The sequence below is a fragment of the Hyla sarda genome, chromosome 9 (assembly GCF_029499605.1).
Source record: "Hyla sarda isolate aHylSar1 chromosome 9, aHylSar1.hap1, whole genome shotgun sequence".
NCBI classification, from domain to species: Eukaryota; Metazoa; Chordata; class Amphibia; order Anura; family Hylidae; genus Hyla; species Hyla sarda.
The window spans coordinates 39,364,502-39,391,820 of NC_079197.1; the positions used below are offsets into that span (position 1 = coordinate 39,364,502).

The 27,319-nt window shown below is 42.0% G+C and overlaps 1 protein-coding gene across 5 annotated transcripts in view; it reads right to left on the minus strand.

Annotated features, from left to right (window-relative positions):
* The window catches only part of ASTN2 (astrotactin 2), a 759,531-nt gene that overhangs the window by 85,855 nt on the left and 646,357 nt on the right, over positions 1-27,319 (minus strand). For all 5 annotated transcript variants that reach the window (XR_008847822.1, XM_056539747.1, XM_056539746.1 and 2 more), the window contains 3 exons: positions 17,479-17,744; positions 9,816-9,949; positions 9,249-9,397 (listed from right to left, as the gene is read on the minus strand). Coding sequence is in view for 4 of the 5 variants with exons in the window: in XM_056539747.1 (XP_056395722.1) it covers positions 9,249-9,397; positions 9,816-9,949; positions 17,479-17,744 (549 nt within the window). In the remaining variant the exon portion in view is untranslated. The remainder of the gene's footprint in view (positions 1-9,248; positions 9,398-9,815; positions 9,950-17,478; positions 17,745-27,319) is intronic.

The window sequence follows — 27,319 nt, forward strand, 5'->3', positions numbered from 1 at the left end:
TTCATCTTACAGGACCTTTCCCTTTTCAGCCAATCACAGGCCGCAGTGGTGTAAAGCCTGTGATTGGCTGAAGGGGAAAGGACTTGTTCTGCAGCAAATACACTAGGTTTGAAGAATGTGACAAAGGGGGGAATGTGACAGAGGGGGGAACGTGATAGAGGGGGGAACGTGACAGAGGGAGGAATGTGACAGAGGGGGGAATGTGACAGAGGGGGGGAACGTGAAAGAAGGGGGAACGTGACAGAGGGGGGAATGTGACAGAGGGGGGAATGTGACAGAGGGGGGAATGTGACAGAGGGGGGAATGTGACAGAGGGGGGAATGTGACAAGGGGGGGAATGTGACAGGGGGGATGTGACAGGGGGGGATGTGACAGGGGGGGATGTGACGGGGGGAAATGTGACAGAGGGGGGAATGTGACAAGGGGGGGAATGTGACAAGGGGGGGAATGTGACAGAGGGGGGAATGTGAAAGGTGGATGTCACAGGGGGGAAGGGGAATGTGACATGAAGGGGGGATGTGACAAGGTGGGGAATGTGACAGGGGGAGGGGAATGTAACAGGAAAGGTGGAGAATGTGACAAGGGGGGAATGTGACAAGGAGGGGGAAGAATGTGACAAGGAGGGGGGAGAATGTGACAAGGAGGGGGGAGAATGTGACAAGGAGGGGGGAGAATGTGACAAGGAGGGGGAGAATGAGACGGGGGGGATGTGACAAGGGGGAGGGGGAATGTGACAAGGGAGGGGGAATGTGACGGGTGAGATGTGAAATGGGCGGGGGGAGATGTGAAATGGGCGGGGGGAGATGTGAAATTCAGTGCAAACACTTGTACCGCTTTTGGTACAAATTTCCAGACAGAATCATACCGCCAGGGAGGTTAAGTCACTTTTGTGGCAGGTTATTTGGCGGACATACACGCATAATTTATCATATACTTTCACATATAGTTTCACTATGTGTGGTAAATTATGCACAAGTCCACCAAAACTAACAAAATGACACCACAACACCATTTCTCACTTTGTAAAGCAGCTTTCTAGAGCAGCACTGATAGCAGTCTACGTTTGTAGTTTTTTTTTTTAACCGATGCGTTGTAATTTTTCATCTTTTTCTTTTAATTCTCATGAATAATTAATGACCACTGCACTGGCTTCTTTCACGTAGCGAGGTCCCATATAGGACAAATACAAGACTGCTGGTTCATATAAGGTTCAACAAAGACAAGTCTTCATAAATCACTTACCGTATTTTTCGCCCTATAGGACGCACCGGCGTATAAGACGCACCCAATTTATAGGTGCAAAATCTAAAAAAATAAAGATTTTGAACCCAATAGTGGTCTCTAACCTGCGGACCTCCAGATGTTGCAAAACTACAACTCCCAGCATGCCCGGACAGCCAACGGCTGCCCTGGCATGCTGGGAGTTGTAGTTTTGCAACATCTGGAGGTCCGCAGATTGAAGACCACTGCATAGGAGGTAATACTAACGTGTCTCCGCCGCTCCGGACCAGTCACCGCTGCCCTGGAGGTCGCTCTATCGCTGTCGCCGTGTCCCCGTCGCTCTGGAACGTCTCTGCTGCCGGCCGGGTATCCTCGCTCTCCGTCGCCGCCATCACGTTCTTACGCACGCCGACGCATGTACGCGACGACGTGATGACAAGGAAGGAGAGCGCCGGCGATACAAGGGATCCCTGAACGGAGAAGACACCGAGGAGGCAGGTAAGGTCCCTTCCTGTGTCCTGTAAGCACTAACCCGGCTATTCAGTCGGGCTGTTCAGGACCGCCACGGTGAAATTGCGGCGGTCCCGAACAGCCCGACTGAACAGCCGGGTTAGTGTCACTTTCCCTTCAGACGTGGCGGTCAGCTTTGATCGCCGCGTCTGAAGGGTTAATACAGGGCATCACCGCGATCGGTGATTTCCTGTATTGGCCGCGGGTCCCGGCCGTTGATGGCTGCAGGGACCGCCGCGATAGGGGTGTATTTGGAGTATAAGACGCACCGACTTTCCCCCCCCCCCCCAGTTTTGGGGAAGAAAAAGTGCGTCTTATACGGCGAAAAATACGGTATATGGTAAGTTAAAAAAAAATGCAAATCCAACAATGCTCAAAAGACACAGAAATTAGACCAATAACAAGTAAAAAAAAAAATCTTTCTCAATGTCTCTATGACATTACCAGAACAGGTGTTGTCATAAAGTGATCCCTGCAATTTTAATATTCAAGCATATCTACTCACATACACCTATTCTTCTAGGTTTTTGAACTATTCACACTTCACACCATTGTAAAGAAATTGTAAAGAGATCCCCAAAAATGACACATCCATATTTAGCTTGGAAATCCTTTTTTATTGCTCATTGTACCTTTTTCTTTCATAGCGCAATATAGAACATTTGCACCTAAGTTTTGCCATGTATTTGTCAAACGCTGTAAATGCACAGTAGAACTGGCACAGGGCTGCAAGCTTACGTTTTATTTAAGCCCAGCAACAATATTTTGATGTCAAATTTATGGGAAGGAAAGCGGCCTCCTGCGTTTGTTTGTCTTCATTAGGAGTGAGCACATGTGCTGAAATAAATAGATTTGTGCCGTCTGCATACTGATCAGCGCTAATAACAGTTCACAGAGGGCTGTATGTATGCTCGGCATCAGACCTGTTTGGCCATTATTGAAGGACCCCTTCCCCCCCTTTTGCTACTAATTCTCTCTGGCTCTGGTTTCACTTGGTGTCCTTAAGTGACTTTCTCCTTTAGTAAAACCCCCAGCGCTATGTTTGCTTTTTAAAACAGGGATGGAATGAGTCCCCTCAGACTGTGCCTGGCCTGAGAAGCTATGAAGGAAAGCTAGTCAGCAATTCTGTGTGTAACATGACCCCCTCCCTACCGCTCTATCTCACTGGGGAGGTCCTGGTCTCTCTGTTTAAGGTAATATAAAAAGGCAAAGGCGGTATGAATTGAGGAATGGCTGTGCTGAATTGCTGCGGGTATTATTCATTTACGATAGAATCAAATAGGCAGCATGTAACAATACCAACCATTCCGAACCTTCAAACCTACAGATGAAATGTCTTAATCATTAGGTCATTGAATCGTGTCCCCCTGTGGATGAAGCGTTTCTCTTTATGCATGGTATTGTTGCTTCACATTCTTTACACCTTGCCGCTATGCATGCAGCTTTTCTACCCTTTCCAGGTGCCTCCTCTTCTCTCCATGGCTAATATCTCAGCTGCTCTGGAAACACATAAACTGTGGAATAGAGATCAGATGGCAAGGAACAAAAGTATTAGTTTTGTGTGACAGAATATCTGATGCAGGAGCCCCCTCTCTTGGCCACAGGGTTAACTGTTAGACGTGAACATTAGGGATTGAAATGCGCTACTAAAAGGACGAGCCACAATTTCTCGTGCACAGCCATGGAAGTATTGTGGCTTTAGGTAATGATAGATAAAGGTTATTTAAATAAAATATATTGTTGCACAGCTCGAGCTGCTTTATGTGAATGTTATGCAGTTCTATATTTTGGGTTATGCCTTTTGTTTAAATCCAAAGAGAGCATATGTAACACTCTATGACCAGCTGTCTCCACACAAACACGGTCTTACTGATCCAAACTCATAGCAGGAAAGGTATCTATAATGTTAAGTTCAAGTCAATAAACCTACTCCGGGACACTAAGCCGCAAAACAGTTGCAAAAATGGGACTGTAATAATAAAAGAAAACTAAATAAAAGAAAGGGTATTATACGACTTATATAGCTTAAAGGGAATTAAAATATAAGGGTGCAGAGATAGTAACACATATTTCTATTTTCTATTTAGAGGAGCAGCAGTTTGACTCAGCCACCATATATCTGTTTTAAAGGGCCCTGGCACAAGAATAGGTGCTGCAGACCCTACAATGTTTACAAGTGTTGGTACTTGCACTATTAGTAGCTATGGTGCAAGGTACTGCACAGTTGTTCTATTCAAGTGAATGGGACTTTGTGTGCTGCAGGTACTTTGTTTGCTTCTACATAGCCTCATATTGTGCAAAGGCTTGGATTTCATTCTTAAAGGGGTATTCCAGGAAAAAACTTTTTTTTTATATATCAACTGGTTCCAGAAAGTTAAACAGATTTGTAAATTACTTCTATTAAAAAATATTAATCCTTTCAGTACTTATGAGCTTCTGAAGTTAAGGTTGTTCTTTTCTGTCTAAGTAATCTCTGATGAAACGTGTCTCGGGAAACGCCCAGTTTAGAAGCAAATTACCATAGCAAACCTCTTCTAAACTGGGCGGTTCCCGAGACACGTGTCATCAGAGATTACTTAGACAGAAAAGAACAACCTAAACTTCAGACGCTCATAAGTACTGAAAGGATTAAGATTTTTTAATAGAAGTAATTTACAAATCTGTTTAACTTTCTGGAGCCAGTTGATATATAAAAAAAAGTTTTTTTCCTGGATAACCACTTTAATCTTTAGTTTTTCACTTATTGAAAGCACAAGGAGCAAACACCTTTAAGACTTTAGTATTATTTATTCCCCATTATTTATATAGAGCCAACATACTCAGCTGTCTAAAGGAGACTCAGCCTAAATTCCCTATGACAGACACAAACACAAGTGCCAATTTAATGGGCAGCCAAGTGACCTAACAAAGCAAGCAAATGGAGAACATATAAGCTCCTTGCAGATATTGCACATTGTCTGGTTCAAAGCCATGACCATAATACCATGATGCACTGATGCCAAAGAATAAGTCACCATGCTGTCCAAGACTTTTCATTCCATTGGATGGAAATAATCTATTCTACACCTACCAGATTTTTATCACTGAAATACACAAAAGGCATCACATACACATAAAGGAGCAAATAAACCTGCATAGTGAAAAACACTTAAACATACTCCATACAGAAACACTGCAACAAAATGAATATGTATCAAAAGAATCATGAAATAAAAAAACAAATAAATCAAAGAAGAAGACAACAAAGGCACCAAAACTTCCCACAAGACACACACATTGCAAGGAAGGAGAAATAACAGCTTGTTTACATAATGAAGCAATATGACATCAGAAGGCTAAACAACAAAGAACAAACGTATCCCGGTGCAGACATTAAAAGCAGCAGTAGCATTGATGTTGCTAGGGCTGGTGTCACCCGGTGTGGTAAAAAATTGTGTCACCCCATACACCCAATCCCCAAGTAATTTTTTTTGCCTGTTGTGAAGGATGCCAGTGGAGTGAAAAATGATTTCCAGTATAGTAATCAAATATACCAATTGCCACATAATGGGAAAGCGCTAAAGATATTTTTACTATTTAAAACTACAGCTCCCCGTATGACCTAAACAGTGGTAAGGTTATGCTGGGAGATGTATTTTCACCCATTATTACTGCAGAACTTACAAGTGACTACAGCTGTGATGGGACATAGTGAGGAGAATACAGAATGATATCAGTGACTACAGGTGACATCTTCTCTATAGTCTTTCCTTATCTAATTCAGATGGTACATACCGCCGGGACTTGTTCCAGCTAAATCTTCTCTCTACACAACTTGACACCCAGATGGCTCCTCACTATGTCAGCGGATTCTGATCCTCTATATGAAAACAGTAATTAATATAATACTGCCACACAGTGTACCCTCTGAATATAATACTACCCCACACTATGCCTCCTGAATATAATACTACCACACACTGCATCCTCTGCAAATAATACTTTCACACACTGCGCTCTCTAAATATAATACTACCACAAACGTGTCCCTACGGCTCACACGCTGCAAGCAAGGAGTGCTCGCAGCGTGTGAGAGTAAATGATGGAGCACAAGCTGACAGCTCTACCATTTTAGTGTACTGCCTCTGCAGACACAGAAACAGTGAAGCGTTGCTGGGGGTGACAGTATTGCGGGATTACTTCCCACTTGGTGGTGTCACCTGGTGCGGTCCGTACCTTCTGATCCCCCATGGCAATGCCACTGAGCAGCAGCAATAAAGCACAGTGCAAAAAATAGTCAAAGAATGACCAAAAACAGGAGATATGGTAAGAAAATGGCAGTCCCAATATCTGCCATGTTCATAACCCTTATAAAGGTGTGTGCAGACCCCGACGCACGTTTCACTTCTACTGAGCTTCGTCAGGGGTTGGAGTTTTTCAGGGTGTATCAGAGTTTACATAATTTACCAGAAAAAAATCTGAAAATCTGGAACAGATGCCCTGTTTAGATAATTCACTAATTCATTCATTTAAATTCATCCATTTTCTAAACATTCAGGAAACTTAATTAGATTGTATTATATTACAATTACCCTGGGCCTTGTAGCTGACCAGGAGTGAGATCATGTAGCCAAATATGCTGGGGAGGGGGTTTGGGTTGTTTCACTTAGGGCAGTGTTTGGCAAGTGAGTTCCTCAAGTTCTCCCAACAGGTCATGTTTTCAGGATTTCCCTAGTCTTTCACATGTGATATAATTGTGGGGATGCTTGATGCACTGACCTGTGAAAGACTAAGAAAATCCTAAAAACATGATGTGTTGGGGGACTTGAGGACCACGCTTGGGAAACACTGACTTGGATTGGATTGATTCTCGTGCTCCCACACCAATAGACACAGAGAAATGTCAGGTCACCTAGTGGAAAAGACCCATTACACCAGTTTATCTACGCCTCCTACATGTATATAGTATAGTATATAGAGATACATGTTGCCTGAAAATTACTATGAGGTCCAGCTTATGCATCCTTTATAAAAAAAAAAAAAATTTAAATCCAGTTTCTCTTTTACATGCCATTAGACCAAATATGTTATATGTATATTGCATTAGGTAGCCGTACAGTTAACAGGAATCTCTTACAGATGCTCTAAATAAAGTTACACAGTTAACATCTGGGGAGAGAATCAGCCTGATGCTAAATAGTTTCACACCACAGTTACGCTTATTAGTTTTATGGACTGTTTCCATTATAGACTATCCAAGTGATAAGTTAACCTAAAAGAAAATACAAGCCCGTTGAGTGGACTGGTGGAAACCTAAGTTAACCACAAAACTGGACATAAACCAGATGTATTCCCCAATTTAACATATCAGGACAAGATAGGAAAGTGAATAACCAAGTGTCCATGCCAGGTACCTATTTACACTTTTTTTTTTTGTAATGCAAAATGTCCTCTTGGGATAGGATAATAAGGATTTTATCACAGCCATGCAGCTACGATGAGAGCGAATAACAGTATAACAAGCGTTTATTCCTCCATAGCTTTACCTAACATTAAAGCATCAGTCTAGAAAGACATATTTCAAGGTCCGCATATAGGTTATGGCATTCCCTTATCATCTCTCTTTAACCTAGAGAGAATATCTTTCTAAAACCGTTTCCTCCCATCCTTCCCTCAAGATACTAACTCATAACAATGGTGTTCAGAAGATCTTAAAGAAGTTGTGATAATTGTGTAAAATAAAAGCATAGCATGCCTGCTCATTTCCAGAAATGGTTCCACACCTGCCCTCTGGTTGTGTCTGGTATTGCAGCCCAACAACATTTAGCACTGACCTCCAATATTGCATATATCCTGTGGATAGCAGTGGCGCTGTTTTTGGAAGAAGAAAACTGGCCAAAAAACCCTGACAAACACTGCCACACTGATCAGCTGCTTGCCACTGCCACATTGCCAATAATAGTACCTCCTTTTTAATATCTACATGCAATGGGGTATATGGAAAGGGACTATCATGTGTTGCACTGTGTAATGTGAATCACACTTATCAGCTCTGCTGTCCCACATGCGCTTCCCTAGTTTGCAGCCAATAAATAAAATGATTTGTCCAATTTAGATTTTAATATAATGTAGATAATAACATTATATGTATATTTGTAATATACATTGGTTAAAAATGTGTATATTTATAGGTGAAGGAATGTTCCATACTTCTTACCACTAGAGGTCCCTCCACTGTCCAGAACTCTGTCTTGTCCTTGCAGCTATTTTGCAGTGTGTCTCTATACAGAGACAAAATACAGGAAGTGTGGGCGGGACAAGCAGGGCTTTGTGCATGCTCCTGGCTTTTCAGCCTGCTGTGTGAACCAGGGGAGTGTCACAGAGCCTCAGTGAAGAGAGCAGCCAGATGTCAGCTCTAAGGAGTGAGGGAGGAATTCGCTCATGAGATGTGAGGGCAAGTGTCATGCTTGCATGCAGTGTGAGCAACATAAACAGGGGAATAAGGAGTCTTAAAAGCATGAAAAATAGTATTAAGAGTGAATCTGACACCTTGTTTACTCAAACTTAACCCAATATACAGGGTCATAGTGCGGGTGAACCTGATTAAAAAGCGGTATAACTTACCCAGCATTCGGTCCTGGAGATCCAGGCTGTATACATGCACCATTGCTAATCCCTCCTGCGAAATGGAGGCGGGAGTCAGAATATAAAGCTTCCCTGCCTCTGTCTGCACTCACAAAAACAAAGGGTCTATGAATATTTATGAGGAGGGTGGGTATATGAGAGCAAAAGAGGACGAAGGTAGGGAAGTTCCGTATATTGGCTCCCCCTTCACTGTACAGGAGGGATTAGCAATGGTGCATGTATACAGCCTGGATCTCCTGAACAGAACACTGGGTAAGTTATACCGCTTTTTAATCAGGTTCACCCGCACTATGACCATGTATATTGGGTTAAGTGTGAGTAAACAAGGTGTCAGATTCACTCTAAATACAATTTTTCATGCTTTTAAGACTCCTTAAAGTATATACTGACACTAAGCAGTTTCTATATTGTGTTTATTGTTTAACTATATTGTATTTTTCTACAACTAAAACATAGAAAAAATAATGCTAATAACGACTTTAAGAGTGCTGTGGGCATTTGCATCATGTGCGGTCTTCATCTTTATGATAAATGTGTAACCAGCAAGACAACGAGAATATTTTAGTTTATATATATATATATATATATATATATATATATATATATATATATATATATATATATATATATTAATGGTGACATGGAAAATTAAGAAAAACATATCTACTTTCCTCTCGAGATTGCAGGGTCCTGGTGGTTGTACCCTCTACAATCTCACACTTACTCCCTACCCGGTAGATAGGTGAAAAGTGTTTATGTTGGAATATCCCTTAAAGGTTTTACTACCGTGGAAAACACATTTTTTTTTTCATCAACTGACTTTTTGTTGTATGCGTTTATACGGAAAAAAAAATTGAAATGGCAGTGATTTGACCTGGTGGTATTCATCTTACCTGTGTATAACTCTGTGTCAGTGTATTCATCTACTTTCTTATGATGGAGAATGTAATCTGAAACTTTGGTTCCTATAGCAGCTTGGACATCTAGCCATTCAAGGGCAACCACGGTGCTAGAGGGTTCCATGTTGGGAGACAGACGAAACCTGCAAAAAGAGCACCAATGTGTACATGTTTTAAAACTTTGTCAGGACATGGGAGTACCCAGAGGAAAAGGACATAACATGCCATGTGGATGTGCCCCCTTTGATACACTTTTGGTAATGCCAAGACAGCTATGTAATGGGCCACTGTCCATAAAACACAAGCGATGACTGGATATGGCCAAAGAATGCCGGTAATTGAATGGTCTTTGATAAAGCCGAACACAAGGTATTTAATAACTAAAGCTCCACAAATGTCACATAGATGTTCCCAAAACTTGATCAAAGTCATATTTATATTGTCATGGGCGCTATAACACAATGGAAAATTTGTGACCATGTATCAGGCATTAAGTAACCCTTTCTGTTGCCTTATCACAGGGGCTTGTTACAGTTCATAAAATTTAGAAAAATAACTTACACAGGTGGTGGAAGGGGGCTGCAGTTGGGTAGTCCATTCTCATCAAAAGCAGTGAGATCACATCGACACCAATCTTCAATGACTTCTCCTTTTCCAGAACACCAATATAAGCTCATGAAAGCATTTTTCAGAACCTGAAAAAAGAAAGACATTAGTTTAAATGCTCTCCAGATTTAGAAAATCTATTTATAAATGCTATATAGTTAAAAAGCATCCCCCGCCACCCTTAAAAGTAGTCCCCTGGATGGAGAGCTATACTTACCTAGTACTGTCTGCTGCTCCAAATCATGCCCCTTCATGGTGATCGACATGCCCTTGTCACCCTTTTCTCCATCTGCGCAGGGAGCAGAGCAGTGACGAGGGATATCAATCACGCTGAGGGGACTTTATTACAGCTGGAGCAGCAAGACTAGGAGAGGATAGCTCCCTGCCCATGGGAATACTTACAAGGTCGTCAAGGGAGACTTTTAAACTATATATCCTCACCATCACTGTGCGCAACAAGGTCCCCCGGGGATAGTGAAAAAGATTTTGCCATTATTATATATATATGGTAAAATCTGATGACAGGTTAGTCAGGTTAGACAGTAGTAAAACAAATTCCATATTTATATCTTTTTTTTTGTTTTACTACTTTTGTATAAGAAAAACACTTTTAAAATAATTTGTTTTAGTATGGCCACATCCAAGCACCATTTTTGTTTAACCATCAGCAGTGCTCTCTGAGCGCATATTTTAGTGAGACCATTGTAGTCTTCAATTGTGCCACTTTAGGGTAGACACTATTTATTCAATAACTTTTGCTGAGAGGAAAATAAACAAGAAACAGCAATGCTGGCACTGTTTAATTGAAAGGATTCTTTTCCTGTAAAGTCTCTAGTATTCTATTTTAATTTTATAATCATATGGGACTTAAATAAGCACTCCTCTGGTTACCTGTATAATTTATTGCAATACATTTGTATTGCAATGTATTATGCTAATCAGAGCTACAAATTCAGGCAGTGTATTAGGTCCTATACACTTAGTGCCTAATAGGCTGATGAACATGGCAGATAAGAAGTTTTGTGTTACCTCTGGCTGCCATGGCAAACCCATGGCTTACTATGATTGTGTTGATTCCCTGCTCCTTCTGTAAGACCACTTAGATGCCACAGTCACTATTGACTGAGGAATCTAAGGGTTTTAACAGCCAAGACTGCCGTTGGCTCTAATCCCAGCCATCAGAGTTGGCTGATAGTTCAATAATTCTCACCTTGCTAAGCTGTAATACAGTATTATGGAGGTTCATAGGTGAAACTCCTGGGATTATTACCTGAAGTGCTCAGTAGATGGCAAACTACACTAACAATAGCAGCCATTTTGGGAGATTACACAGTTTTTTTTTAGCAGTCCAGCAAGGGAAAGCATGCTGTAAGGACATGCAGGAAATAGGTTACAAGAATCTGCCCCAAGTTGAGTTGGAGAGATCAGAATTGATTCCACTACAGCCAATATGAGCAGTAAAAAAAAACTGCAGTTGAACTGACCTGATTACTATGGGGTAAGGGTAAGCCTGAAGCCCTTCTTCCCTGTCCCACAACAGGGAACCCTGTTTCCATACATAGATTAAAGGTCTTGAAGTATGGTTGGGGACAGTCTAAGAGCTCAGTGTACTCCAAGAGATGCTGCGGAGCAGGACTTTGTATTGGCCCCATCTCTTCTATGTGCACTCACAGCCGTTAGGGTGAAGATCAGGGTGGGCCACAGGTGTACATGTGGGTGGGCAAAGGAAATCTATATCCACATTGCCTTATCTGACTCTGTGTTATACCATTTAATACTGTGTTATGTTATGCACAGTTGTAACTTTTTTTTTCATGCAATATAAAGTTAGGCTCAAGTTAGGTTGTGTTTAAGATGTTCTCATCAGGACCACACATCAGTACCCCAGATACTCCACTGGTTGGAGGCACAGCCGCAGATATATACCCCAGCTACCAAAATCAGCCTGCAAAGCGTAGAGAGTTAACAAAGGAAAGGGACCCCAGAGACAAAGGTGGACACCCCCAAAACCCTGTTACATAGGAGCAACCCAGAAATATTATACTAGTATGACACATGGTGTGAAGAGGTTAAACTAACAATAAAGATAATATTTGATTTTTGATTTTTTTCCACCTTCACTTTCCTTTGACTAGTTCCAAATGTGCCTTAAAGGAATCCAATAAGACAGCTAATCAAGCCATAAGTGCATTAGAATAAACTATTTAAAAAGCGTATCCACATTAAATTAATATTCATGTCATTAACATTTCATTTGTAGTACATGAAATATTTAACCGGCATGCTTTTATATGCCATTTGTAATATTTATGCACAACATTGCAATCATTTACTATTACATAAATCACTAAAAGGCAGCTGGGCCGTAAGTTTAGTTAGCGGATATCAAACAAGGTAGCTTGCCAACTGTACACTGTTTTATGAACTGGGGAACAGCTGATGTGAGTTTAGTTTACACTCCAACTACATTGCTTACAGTGTTCTATATAAATATAGATACTGGCTCTAAAACTCAAAAATGAAAATTTCAACTGTAATTTAAAAGCAACATTCCTTATCCAAAGTATACACACTCAGAATATGTTCATTCGTTTCATATGGGAAGTGTATTTACATCAGCAGCCACATCAATGTCTACACATTGAAAGCATTGCAAATAGCTAATAATAAAACAGTAAACACACCTGGATTTAAAATAAAATCATCAGATTAAATTAACTATATACAGTTACCCAAGTTTAAAGGCCACCGAAACATAGATGACAAATGACAGCCTATATGGCAATCAAATATGCGCCAAATTTATTAGGAGGTGTGCATCTTTCACACTGCCATTTTGACCCATCAAGAACAGCTGTTAAAGCTGTCTTTTTGTGTGTGTTTTTAACGGCCATTCTCGCGACGGGGCACAACGGGCAACAACGGGTGCCGACGGCTCCCATTTACTATTATGGGGTCCGTCGGGTGCCATTGTTTTTTGACTGGAATAGAGGAAGAAAAAGACGACGCAAGCAATATTTTTTCTCCCGCTATTCTCCCCGGCTCCTCTGACGGGCCTCACAATGCCGTGTCATAACGGCAGTGTGAAAGAAGCCTCTCTCCAACACATCAGTGTATTAGAACTGGCAGATGAAATGTCAAAGCAGCATCACCCCCCCTAACCTGCTGGCACCGCATTACACCTGGAAGTGGCAAGGACATCGGCTTAAGAAGAGAGGCCATCTATCACACAGTAAAAAGCTTTTGGTATGTTAGACAGCATTAGGAGAATTTTAGGTCAAATAAAGGAGAAAACTTTTTAGTGAAGACCACAGAAGCTACTTACTTTGTGAAAGATGGCAGCTTTTCTGAAGCTGATGCGCTCACCGCTTCCAGGTGCAGTGTAGAAATGGCGCATGCACAGGGATGCTCTGGTCTTGCATAGCTGGAGATCTGATGGGGGGAGGGTGGGGATAAAAATATTTATGGGGACCACAAAGCAGGAATGCAAGTGCACAAGGGGCAACAGAGTCCCCCTGATGGACCAAAGGACCTCATTTACCTATGACTATGTTGACCTATATCTTAGCATTAGCGGAATGCACAAACACACTAAACACCCCTGTGATCAAGCAGTGCCAGCAGGTTACTGCAGGTAACGCTGCTGTCAGTTTTCTTTTATAAATTACCCCCAGTCCATGTACAAAGATTAACTGGCATAGAGCCATCAGTTGGCACATATTGGCCCTGATTTACTATTGTAATACCAACTGCTTTTCTCTGGTTGTGCAATGCGCCAAAAAATCTGTCGCAGACACAATTAGGGGTGCAATGTGCCACATTTTTGGTGCATTGCGCATAAAACATACCTTTATTCCCGGCAAACCCGAAAAAGGGACGTGGTTTCACAACCCGACTAATTTACCATCCTCTTAACCCCTTAAGGACCCGGGGTTTTTCCGTTTTTGCATTTTCGTTTTTTCCACCTTACCTTTAAAAAATCATAACTCTTTCAATCTTTCACCTAAAAATCCATATGATGGCTTATTTTTTGCGCCACCAATTCTACTTTGTAATGACATCAGTCATTTTACGCAAAAATCTACGGCTAAACGGAAAAAAATCAATGGGAGACAAAATTGAAAAAAAATATATTTAGTAACTTTTGGGGGCTTCCGTTTCTGCACAGTACATTTTTCAGTAAAAATGACACCTTCTTTTTATTCTGTTGGTCCATACGGTTAAAATGATACCCTACCTATGTAGGTTTGATTTTGTCGTACTTCTGGAAAAAATCATAACTACATGCAGGAAAATTTATACGTTTAAAATTGTCATCTTCTGACCCCTATAACTTTTTTATTTTTCCGGGTATGGGGCGGTATGGGGCTCATTTTTTGCGCCATGATCTGAAGTTTTTAAGGGTACCATTTTTGCATTGATAGGTCTTATTGATCGCTTTTTATTCATTTTTTCATGATATAAAAAGTGACCAAAAATGCACTATTTTGGACTTTGGAATTTTTTTGCGTGCACGCCATTGACCGTGCGGTTTAATTAATGACATATTTTTATAATTCGGACATTTTCGCACGCGGCAATACCACATATGTTTATTTTTATTTACACTGGGTTTTCTTATGGGAAAAGGGGGGTGATTCAAACTTTTAATAGGGGAGGGGTTAAATGATCTTTATTCCCTTTTTTTTTGCAGTGTTATAGCTCACATAGGGACCTATAACACTGCACACACTGATCTTTCACATTGATCACTGGTTTCTCATAAGAAACCATTGATCGATGATTCTGCTGCTTGACTGCTCAACGGGCCCCATTGTAAGAGGCCGGGCCTGACCTGCTATGACGCATTATAGATCGGGAGCGGACTCAGGGTGTACAGGTACGCCCTGGGTCCTTAACAGGTTAAAGCTGCTGAAGAAAAGTCCTATGGAGGACTTGAAACGTGTCCAGCTCAGCTACTAACGCCAAATATATCCAGCCTCTATATTGGAATACAGCTATTGCGCTTATATGGCATTCGCTAAGCCCCAGGTACCTATGCGCAATGCCACATACTCTCTAAACCACATCGGGGATTTCCTTTACAGCCTCAAAAAAAACTGGATCTTTCATTATTGCTATAACTTCTGAGACGGCTGAGTCTCTATCAGCATATGCCACATATAAGAGGACCGTGAATTTGAACATTCCGCGCATTCTACGCGATTAGGAGAAATTCAGGCTCATTGAAGCGCTGCAGTCCCCATCATTGAAGCCCACTATCACCGCTATCCATATGAGACGGCCGAGTCTCTAAGCAGCGATCTATCCTTCAGCTCTTCAGTACTGCGAGTATACTTAACATTGCTGCTGTTTGCTCATAAACACTGCTAGCATACCAGACATTGCTACATTGTTACCATGCAATAATTGTTACATTGTTGCCAACGGATACCACTCATTCTACAAACAGCGCATTGAACAGTACAATTTTGCACTTTACAGATTCGTTTCTATTCAAAAGACACGTGCACCACTATTTTATTCTTACAGGCTGGAATATCCACAGACGTGTGGCTTTTATATTGATTGTATTTTATTATATATTTTTATATTATAATGTATTCTATGCTATCTATGTCATTTTATAATTTATTAAATTGTATTTTGCGTCCCCGCTGACCCACCAGGGCCCTGTGCGTCACGGAGCACATTACATATTTGACACAATTAATTCATAAATGTCTATCCAGTATTCAAGATCCAGAGCCTCAATTTTCCTTTTAATTAATTTACCATTGAATTCACAGAAAATCCTGTGAATAAATGACTGGAAATTTTCACCAAGAAAAAGCTTCCACCAGAAAACTTGCCTGACTTGTAAATCTGTGAATCCCCATAGTAAATAGAGTGGAACCACGCATGTCGGAAACATTTCCCACTAGTAAAATCCCAACACTCTTAGTAAATGAGGACCATTGTCTATGCTACCAAAACAAGGGTATGGTATAAGTGACATAGCACATATACTATATGGACAAAACTATTGGGACACAACTCTCAATCTCAATCACTGAATTTGGATGGTTCATTCAGTCCCATTGCTATAGGTGTATAAAACCCAGCCCCTACCATTGCAGTTGCCTTTACAAATATTGTGTGATAGAATAGGACTTTTAAAGAGCTCATTGAATTCTAGCACGGTACTGTAAAAGGACATAGGACACCACTGTTGCAACAAGCCAAGTTTCTTCCTTTCAAGAACTTCCACCATCAGCTCTGGTGGTATTACAAAAAGTTTAAAGGATTTAGGAACCACAGTAAGTCAACCACAAAGTAGCAGACCACAGCAATGATATGTAGACTGCATAAAGTTAAAGAGCAGGAGTCACAAGTGCTGAGGGGCATAGTACAAACATGTCACCAAACATAGTACAAACATAGTACAAACATGTCACACTAAAGGGGTACTCCGGTGGAAAACTTTAAAAAAATATATATTTTTTTTAAATCAACTGGTGCCAGAAAGTTAAACAGATTTGTAAATTACTTCTATTCAAAAATCTTAATCCTTCCAGTACTTATTTTCATCTGTATGTTACAGAAGAAATTATTTTCTTTTTGGATTTTCTTACTGTCATGACCACAGTGCTCTCTGCTGACACCTCTTTCCATTTTAGGAACTGTCCGGAGCAGCATATGTTTGCTATGGGGATTTTCTCCTGCTCTGGACTGTTCCTGAAATGGACAGAGGCGTCAGCAGAGAGCACTGAGGTCGTGACAGAAATGAAATCCAAAAAGAAAATAATTTCCTCTGTAGTATACAGACGCTAATAAGTACTGGAAGGATGAAGATTTTTTACTTTAACCCCTTATGAAAACACCCCAAACGGGGGAATGAGGGGTCCTAAGACACAATAACTACAAACCCCAGGGCCGAAGCCCAGGAGTCACTCACTCCCCTCTTAATAAGTCCCCTAAAATATAACTTTTATTAGTGTGATAAAATATTCCCACTCAATTGGTTAAAAATAAATTGAGCGTTATCAAGAGGTAGCCACATAACCTCTTGATAACGCTGTCTCAACAGCGAAACATGTCGGGGGTGGCTGTGCTTATATTTTAAGTTGCACGTCATAGTGTTGCCATTGCGGCAGGCTGCAGCGCCGCTAAAACAGTTACATTATCAGACAGGGGGTCCCCCACTGGATATTTTTCACTGTTCAAGCAACACTCTGACATTTATTTTTAACCAATTGAGTGGGAATATTTTATCACACTAATAAAAGTTATATTTTAGGGGACTTATTAAGAGGGGAGTTAGTGACTCCTGGGCTTCGGCCCTGGGGTTTGTAGTTATTGTGAAATACAGAAACTAGACACATAAAAAGACATGAAAAGCGACTGCATGATATAGTCAGAAAGATATATAAGCTTCATGTTTTCTGTGATACAACAGGTTTGCTTTGAGGGTAGGGTCACACCTGCTGTATTTTGCTGCGTATTTGCTGCTTTGCATTTTCCTACCCATTGAAGTTAGTGGGTAGCAAAATACTCAGCAGCAATTATGCAGCAAAAAAGGCATGTGTGACCCTACCCTAAGAATAAAAATATAGATCTTGAAGGGTAAGATATTTACCTCCCGTGTAGCATTATCCTGAATTAGGTTATACAAGGGAGTGATGCGGTTAATTTCCAGGAGAACTGGGATGGGACTGACTTGTTCCTTGCCTGCTCTCCGGCACAAATGGCAGCTGGATGGACAACGTCCCTTCTCTTCACAGTGGATTTCCACTCCCATGATGAGCTGGTCATCAGACAACATCTGTGCTGTCAGCAAACCTGAGAGGTACGTGATGAACGGCATGGACTTCAACTCTTTCTTGCTGCCCAACTCTGTGGTTTCTACAAAGAGAAAGTAGATCTGATAAATATAAAGCACATAGGACATACATAGTAATGGAATAATACATTGGCTTATTTCATTCCAAATTAAAATAGGAAGCCAAGGATAACAATAGAACATTGTACTTCCTCATATGAGCAAAAACTAGGAGCAGATAGGTAGCACAACTGCTAAACCAAATCCAAATCCAACCAGGGCAGCATATGGATGAATGGATCTTTAAAGGGGTACTCCGCCCCTAGACATCTTAACCCCTATCCAAAGGATAGGGGATAAGATGTCAGATCGCCGGGGTCCCGCTGCTGGGGACCCCTGGGATCGCCGCTGCAGCACCCCGCTATCATTACTGCGCAGAGTGAGATCGCTCTGCACGTATTGACGGGCAATACAGGGGCCGGAGCATCGTTACGTCACCGTTTCGCCCCCTCGTGACGTCACGGCCCGCCCCCGTCAATACAAGTCTATGGGAGGGGGCGTGGCAGTCATCACGCCCCCTGCCATTGACTTGCATTAAGGAGACGGGCCGTGATGTCATGAGGGGCGGAGCCATGACGTCACGCTGCTCCGGCCCCTGTATCGCCCGTCATTACGCACAGAGCAAACTCGCTCTGTGCAGTAATGATTGCGGGGTGCCGCAGCGGCGAACCCCGGGGTCCCCAGCAGCGGGACCCCGGCGATCTGACATCTTATCCCGTCCCCCTCTGTTTCATGTTGTCTGTGTTGCACCTAAAGACAATGGGGGGTATTTATCAAAGGATTTATGTGTTTTTTTTTACGTAACTTTGGCGCAGTGTCTTTTTGCGCCAAAGTTTGGCGCAGCTACTCCACTGTCATTTTTACAACTTTATCAAAATCACATGGTCCTGTGTGTGATTTTAACTTTAGTCAGTAATTCATAAATTGCGGCAATCAATTTTTGGCGCAATTTTGCGCCTTTAGGGTTTTTTTTGGTGCAAATCACCGCCAAGAAATTTTGCACCTGGAAAACACACTTAGCAATGTCAGAAAATGTAAAGGCGTACATTTAAAAAAAAATTTTTGTGAAAGCAGCGACGTCTCCAGGGCTGCTCAATACTATCCTGCAACATAGTTGTCTCTGATGAACCTTCACCCTCCGTTGAGCCAGCATTGGACATGGCTACACAGGTTCAGGAAAGGTAAGCGCTAAAGCAGTGGTCTCCAACCTGCGGACCTCCAGATGTTTCAAAACTACAACTCCCAGCATGCCCGGACAGCCAACGGCTGTCCGGGTATGCTGGGAATTGTAGTTTTGCAACATCTGGAGGTCCGCAGGTTGAAGACCACTGCACTAAAGTAACCAAAAAAAAAACTACCCAAGTTGAAAATAAAATCCATTTCACATGAAGGCTATAAACCCCAAGAAAGAAAATAACTCATGTCGCTTGCTGATATACTGCAGGAGGGACTCCGAAATGGCGGCTCTACAGGGTAAAATACGCGTCCTCTGTGGCGGTAAGTTCTGTGTAAAAGGCGCTGTGAACAGCTGATTTCAACATTTGAGCCAAAATTACTAACAACTTGCACCAAATGATAAATTTGGTGCATGTCCACGAAAACCAAAGTGAAAAAAAAAGGGTAAAAAGAAACTTTCAACAGGCAAAATTGATAAATACCCCCCATTGTTATGACCCGACTGAATATGTATTGAGACTAATAGAGAGCTGACCACCATCTTTTTTTTTATTTTAGCATCTGGATGAAGTTTGTATACTCTGCCCTTGTTTGCAATATTTGCCTAAAGTACTTGTTTCCTTTCACACATTAATGATTTCTTAAGATGAACAGGTTTTCCCGACTCATCATCTGGCCCTTCAGATATGGAGAGCAGTCAGATCCTTTCATGCCTACAATAACATTATGTCTGATATTCCCTTATGGGAGATATTAGCAATTTCCCACAACGCACCTCAGATTTAGATCCCCAATTTTGGAGAGATCGTAATGTCACCACTTTACGGGCTGTGTACTCCGACAATACACTCAATGGGGGGACATGTATCAAAGATTTTACCCCTGTTTTGTGTGTATTTTTTTGCGCAAAATTTTGCGCAAGCCCTTTTTTTTGCGCATTTTTCTGGCGCACGTTTTGGTAGAGCATGTCCTCCAGATGTGGCTGAATCAGGGTACCTTGGAGTGACATCTATAGTACACATGGATTTATTAACTGCGTACTTTTTTTGCCGCAAGAGCTGTTTTTTTTGCGCCAATATAAGCCATCTTGGACTTAACGTAGCAAGATGCTCTAAATCATTGATTCTATTTTCCAAAGAGTGGATTTAGGAGATTATTATATTTACCCGCAATTTATGAAGCTCATTGCGCTTGATTGATAAATTTAGCGCTTCTGCACCTAATTTAGTATTCGTGAAAAGGGGTAAAATGCTTCTACCATACACAAATAATGATACATGTCCCCCAATTTCCCCAGCGTGGGACTGTGATCTCTGAGGGGCCCAGAGCTCTTATCTCTACTCACGCACCTCATGTGAAGCTGCCCATACGTGTCCTAGTTCGTAGCATTTTTAACTGTCTATGCCAGTGCCGATGGAACATTACCTTGCCTCTCTGGGGTTCTATCTGAAGAGACGTGGCCTCACCACACCAGAATATTACTGAGGGAAACACTATTTCTGGCACAGACAACCGTAGCTTTGAAGTGGCTGGATCCCTGTCCATTAAGACCCCTTTCACACTACAAAATTACTCCGTTTTAAAGATCCGTACGAAGTTTCGTCTGAATATCGGCTGTAAAACGGCAGTTACAAAATCCTATACGGCCGTTATAGTCTATGTAATTTTTCTAATAGCCGTTTTAACCCGTTATAGCCCGTTATTAATAACGGCCGTGATTTTGTGACGGAAGATAGTAACGGGAGAAATAGTGCATGCACTATTTCTCCCGTTACTATCTTCCTTCACAAAGCAAGGATTTTGTAATTGCCGTTTTACAGCTGATTTTCAGATAGAACTTTCTTACGGATCTTTAAAACGGAGTAATTTTGTAGAGTGAAAGACGCCTTACTCTCTCAGCTTGAAGACAACTGGACAATGCAGTGATCCCCTTTGAGCAATTGGCTTTTAAGCACAGGGGATGTCCTGGGAAGCTTGAGGTTTGGGGGATTTGGTGCTCTTCTACAACTACTCTATACACAGGACCTGCTTTCCGAGCTACTAGAGATACCTTACTGGCCCACTTTCTCCCCTAGCATGTCCTAGTTAGGACCAACCGTTTCATTATGTACCATTGTTAGTTGTTGTTTTCCTTAATCAGTTCGGATTGTATGCACTCTTCTGTATATCATTTGTTCCCCTGCGTAGGATACTGTCTTCTTGTATATGATACCTGTGCACACTAGTTGGGGGTATACCCCTAGGTTTTGTACTTGTTTATTTATTTATTTCTTTTTTTACTGTTCAATAAAACAAAAAAAAACAAAAAAAGAGTAACGGGCTTACTAAGACATAAGCCAGTGTTTCCCAAACAGGGTGCCTCCAGCTGTTGCAGCACTACAATTCCCAGCATGCCTGATTTGCAACAGCTGGTGGCTCCCTGGTTGGAAAACACTGACATAAGGCATATGATAAGAGTTCATTTGAATAATTTTTTTTTGCGTAGACCTACTTAATATGTTAATATTAGATTTATATTAGAATAAAAAAGAGCAAGTGGTACATTTGACAAAAATAACCACAGATCATTCCTAGAGTACAATAACTTTGAGGTCACAGGGTGAAAACCAGCGTTCAGTCCGTGTGGAATTCTGCTGCCATCTACTGGTAGGACATGAGAACAGTCAGACTAGAACAGTCCGTTACAGACTTCACGTTGTGATTCATTTACCAAAACTATAAATGTATAAAAAAAAAAAGTAGTAACATTGATTCAAGACTTATCTCCTACAACATATAACCTGCCCTACAGAGAACCCCGACTGATATTCTTCCTCCCCGACCTCTTCTCTTCTATTTCTTATTCCTCGCTGATCATAAGCTTGTATGGCCAGGTCTCCATCCAAATGTATTTTGTTGTATTTCTTTGTACCACAATGTATTCTGTAATTGGTACAGTCTGTTACATAAAGCGTTTTAACCCCTTAAGGACGCAGGCAATTTTCATTTTAGCGTTTTCGTTTTTTCCTCCTCGCCTTCTAAGAGCCTTTATTTTTCTACCCACAGACCTCTATGAAGGTTTGTTTTTTTGTGTGACCAATTGTACTTTGTAATGACACCTTTTATTTTATTGAATTGAATGGGGAAATTGAATTGTGCAAGTTTTGGAGAGTTTCGTTTTTGCACACTTTATGGTAGAACTGAAATGTTATCATTATTCTGTGTGTCATTACAATTTAAATTACACCCAAATTGACAGGTTTTTTTGTTATTGCTTTTAAAAAATGTTTTACTTTTTTTAATCAAATGACAGGAGTTTGAGGGGGGGGGAATTACTGCATGTCTGGTATATTTTTCCCCGCATACTGCTCCAAAAAAACGGACACCTAACGGAACCCATGCAAAGTCAATGGTATCTGTCGGCACCCGTTGGTACCCATCATGCTCCGACCCATTCAGGGTCTGTAAGCACATAAAAAAAGAGCCTAACAGACCTTAGAGCATAGCGGGACGGAGCATAGCGGTAGTGTGAACCTAGCCTAAGTATGTTTAAAATCGATTAAAATTCTGACCCCCTATAACTTTCTTATTTTTCCGTATACGGGCTGTATAAGGGTTCATTTGCACCGCCTGTAGTTTTTAACGGTGCAACATTTTGGGATTTTTCTCGGATATGACCAAAAATCTGCCTCTCACCCTAAAAAAAACCTACTTTTATATATTTTAGATTTTTTAAGCCCCCAAATCTTTGGTTTGCTAATACTGTTCAGTGCTACGAATAAACATAGCACTAATCAGTACAATCGGTTATCTACTTATACAGCCTGCCTCTGTTGGCAGACTATACAAGAAGATCCCAGAGCTGCAAGAGGTAGGTGAGGAGACCACCAACTGCATTTTTTACTCATCAGACCACTGCAATGTGCTCACTTCAAAGTCAGAATGCTGCTTAGGACATATATGTACATTCTGGTGCTTTAAGTCCATTTTCGTTAAGGGGTAAAAAAAATAATTGGTGCCAAGAGGCAATAGCAAAGGAAAATAATATTCTATTCCATTATCACTACTGGCTGAGACAGGTCATCTCCATTTCCTGCATGTTAAGGCACCACCAGGGAGCAATGAGCTGTAAGGACCCAAGCACCATCTCAACGGCAGAGGCCGGATATTAGGCAGTTTAATGCTAGTGAACCTCTTTAAAGGGGTACTGTAAAGGGTACCCCTATACATGTTATCCCCTAGCCAAAAGATAGGGCATAACATGTTTGATCGCAGGTGGCCTGGCTGCTGGGACCCCCGCGATCTCTGTGCTGATGCTGCGGTGTTATGGTCACGGAAGCCTGGGGCTTCTATGATTGTGATACCATGCCATGCCCCCTCCATTCATGTCTAATGAAGGGGGCGTGGCAGCCAGTACATAGTTCGCTCCATGCACCGGATGACTGGGGTGACTGGGGTGCCACGGTGGAGATGGGGGATAACATGTCTAGTGGCGGAGTATGCCTTTAACTCCTTCACCACTCTGGACCACAATTTCTATTCCATTTTCCCCACTAACCACTCTGGACAACCAAGGATTTTAACCTTAAACTGAATGTATTCTGCTATGGGAGTAATATTTTCATATAATGTTAACACACAGTATTTGCGTAAGTACATAGGCGGCAGGAAGTTCCATACAGCACAGACCTCGCGCCAGTGATAGTGTAGTGACTACACTGGACTAGAGAGAGGTGGCGCTATAGGAGAAGGTGGACTGCTTTTGGCCTTCACTGCATCTTCCGCTGGGCCTTTGTGGACCGGGCGGCGCCGGACCTAGGGGCCTCCTTCTTTCCTTCACATTCCATTATCATACGGGTTCCTGCACAGGATACCAGTCAAGGCACCTCGGCTGCAGCACGGATATCATCAGTACCCCTTGAAACGGGGAGACACGCATAACCCTCAAGAGGGTCACCAGGTGAGAGTATACCCTGCCAGGGTTTGCATCTGGGGTCTTTTGTTTTACGTTATCACACGAGGCGCTGTCCTCTCTCCACTTTTTTTCCTCATTTCTCCTTTAGTATTTTATAAGAGTATGATTTAACATTTTACATCAGTAGGGTATGGCGGTATCATGCAGGCAACATGTGTACATGTTTTTTCTCAATACACAAAACCCATACTGCTTGAAGATGGAAGCAAAACTGACTTTAAGAAAGGAAACGGAACGTGTCATCACTAACTAAAGTTTTATTTGCATGCCTAGAGACCTGCTATTCTATCTAGGGTGGAATCTAGGTTGCCATGGTGATGAAAATTCTAAATATCTCCCAGAAAGCTGGGCACTTATGTCCAACCCAGAACACATTAAGAAAATTCAGTCAGCAGCTGGACTCTGTCACTTCAGGTAACGTTTCTCAACATGCAGCGTGATAAGAAAAAATAATTATTGACACAAAAGAAATGTGATGTATGTTTTGCTTTTTGTGACTGTATAAGGCTAGGTTTCCACTAGGTTGCTTTTTTTTACACCTAACAAAATGCCACCAAAAATGCCAGAAAAACTGCCACAGCTTTTTCCTGCGTTTTGGCAGTTTTTTAGGCATTTTTCCTGGTGTGTGGAAATAGCCAGTTTTGTCCCTTGTGGCAGTTTTCTCACTGTCTTCAGGTACCACTCTGTGGGTCGGATGCTGAGCGCTCGGTCCACAGAGTGTAAGGAGATGAGGAATGATGTACAGCATCACTACTCACCTCCCCTGGCCGTATAGTATACAGGGGGGCATAGTGTACCCGTGTATACTATACAGGAGCCAGGAATCCTGTCACCAGACTGACAGGACTCCCTGCTACTATAGCCCCTTTGGGCTGTATACAGTATATAGAGCTATCTATAGATAGTTGTATATAGTGTATACAGAAGAGGAGATCCCCTTACCTCCCTCGCTCCCTGTCCCCGCCAGGCCCGTGTAGCTCCGCCCCCTAGTGATAACTAGGAGCTGGAGCTTCAGACGGGAGCCAGGCTGGTAAGGGTGTGAGGCTTTGTTCACATTGTACGTTTTGTATAATGTGAACAGACCCTTCTGGCAGTGTCTTCCAGACAGGGAGACTCCAGCTGTTGCTAAACCACAACTCCCAGCATGCCCAGACAGCCAAAGGCTGTCTAGGCATGCTGGGAGTTGTAGTTTTGCAACAATTGTAGGCTCTCTGTTTGGGAAGACATTGCATTATGGGCACTTTCCCCAGCTGAGAGCGCCAAAAATGTCCTAACTAATTTTTTGTGTTTATTTTTTCTTCTCATTTCAGATCTGTGTATGCAGAGGATTATGGAGGATTCGGAGGACTACTTTGGATGGAAAAAATGGTTATGTGGATGAGTGTTTTTTAAAATAAAATCATTTTTCCAATGTGTCGTTTTTTTTTAATTGAATTTTCAGGCTTAGTAGTGGAAGCTGTCTAATAGATAGAATCCATTACTAAGCCGGGGCTTAGCATTATCCCCCAAAACAGCTAGTGCTAACCCCCACTTATCACCCAGGTACCCACCGCCACAGGGGTACCGGGAAGAGCCGGTACCAACAGGCCCAGAGCATCAAAAATGGCGCTCCTGGGCCTAGGCGGTAACAGGCTGGTGTTATGTAGGCTGGGGAGGGCCAGTAACAATGGTCCTCGCCCACCGTGGTAACGTCAGGCTGTTGCTGCTTGGTTGGTGTCTGGCTGAGAATAAAAATAGTAGGAACCCAATGTGTTTTTTAAAATGTATTTATTTATTTAAAAAAATACGCATAGGGTTCCCCGTATTTTTATTCTCAGCCAGATACCAACTAAGCAGCAACAGCCTGACGTTACTAGGGTGGGCGAGGACCATTGTTACTGGCCCACGCCAGCCTCCCCAGTAGTCCTCTGAATCCGCTGTAATCCTCTACATACATGGATCTGAAACGAGAAGAAAAAAATAAATAAAAATTGTTTAGTACATTTTTGGCGCTGTTTGCTGGGGCGAGCGCCCATATTGCAATGTCTTCCCAAACAGGGAGGCTACAATTGTCGCAATACTACAACTCCCAGCATGCTGAGAGTTGTAGTTTAGCAACAGCTGGAGTCTCCCTGTCTGGGAGCACACTGCCAGAAGGGTCTGTTCACATTTTACAAAACGTACAATGTGAACAGAGCCTCAAACCCTTACCAGCCTGGCTTCCGTATTAAGCTTCACCCACTAATAATGTCATCACTAGGGGGTGGAACTACACTGACCCAGCCGGGACTGGAGGGAGGTAAGGGGACTTCTATGTCTTCTTTATATAGGTTATACCGCCCAAAGGGTAAACCTACACTGTCCAGCAGTGTAAGTTAACTCTTTCCTTGCCGGGCTGGTGCATACATTGCAGGCTCACTGTAAGTTCTTGCTGGGCAATAGATATAGGACGTATATCTACTGCTGAGCATCAGCTATTCCCCCAGCTTTGTAGCCATGGGCACAGCTGAGTCCCGAAATTCACATCAGGACGATCGCAACAGGTGTCAGGAGTGACACTTGCTGTGATCTGTCCCTTACTGCAGGTACTACTGCTCCCAACATGGAGCACAGTCTGCTCCATGCTGGGAACTGTAGTACCTGCATTAATAGACAGATCACAGCGAGTGTCACTTCTGACACCTGTTGCAATCTGTCTATTAAAGCAGGTACTACAGCTTCCAGCATGGAACAGAGTGTGCTCCATGTTGGGAGGCAAGATCACAGCAGGTGTCACTCCTGACACCCGCTGTGATCCTCCTGTATAATGTATAGATGCGGGCGGCTGCTCTTCTATGGTTCCCTGCACTGATGTATATATACACCTATTCATATTTCCTGCAGAGAGTTGTGATTGGCTGGAACCATCTGGTCAATCACAGCTCTCTGCGGGAAATATGAATAGGTGTATATGTACAGCAGTGCAGGGGACCATAGAAGAGCCACCGCCCGCATATATACTTTATACAGGAGGATCTCAATGGGTGTTAGAAGCGACACCCTGTGCGATCTGTCAATTAGTACATGTACTACTACTCCCATCATAGAACAGTGTGTTCCATGCTGGGAGTAGTAGTACTACCTAAAAAATGTAAACAATTAAGGAAAAAAAGTTTAAATAGTTAAAAAAACACACACACTTCAACATGTTATTAACCCCTTAGGGACCAAGCGTTTTTCCGTATTTGCACTTTAGTTTTTTCCTCCTTACCTTTTAAAAATCATAACTCTTTCAATTTTGCACCTTAAAATCTATATGATGGCTTTTTTTTAGCACCACAAATTCTACTTTTTAATGACACCAGTCATTCTACCCAAAAATCTACGGCGAAACGGAAAAAAAATCATTGTGTGACAAAATTGAAGAAAAAACACCATTTTGTAAGTTTTGGGGGCTTCCGTTTCAACACAGTACATTTTTTTCAGTAGAAATGACACCTTATCTTTATT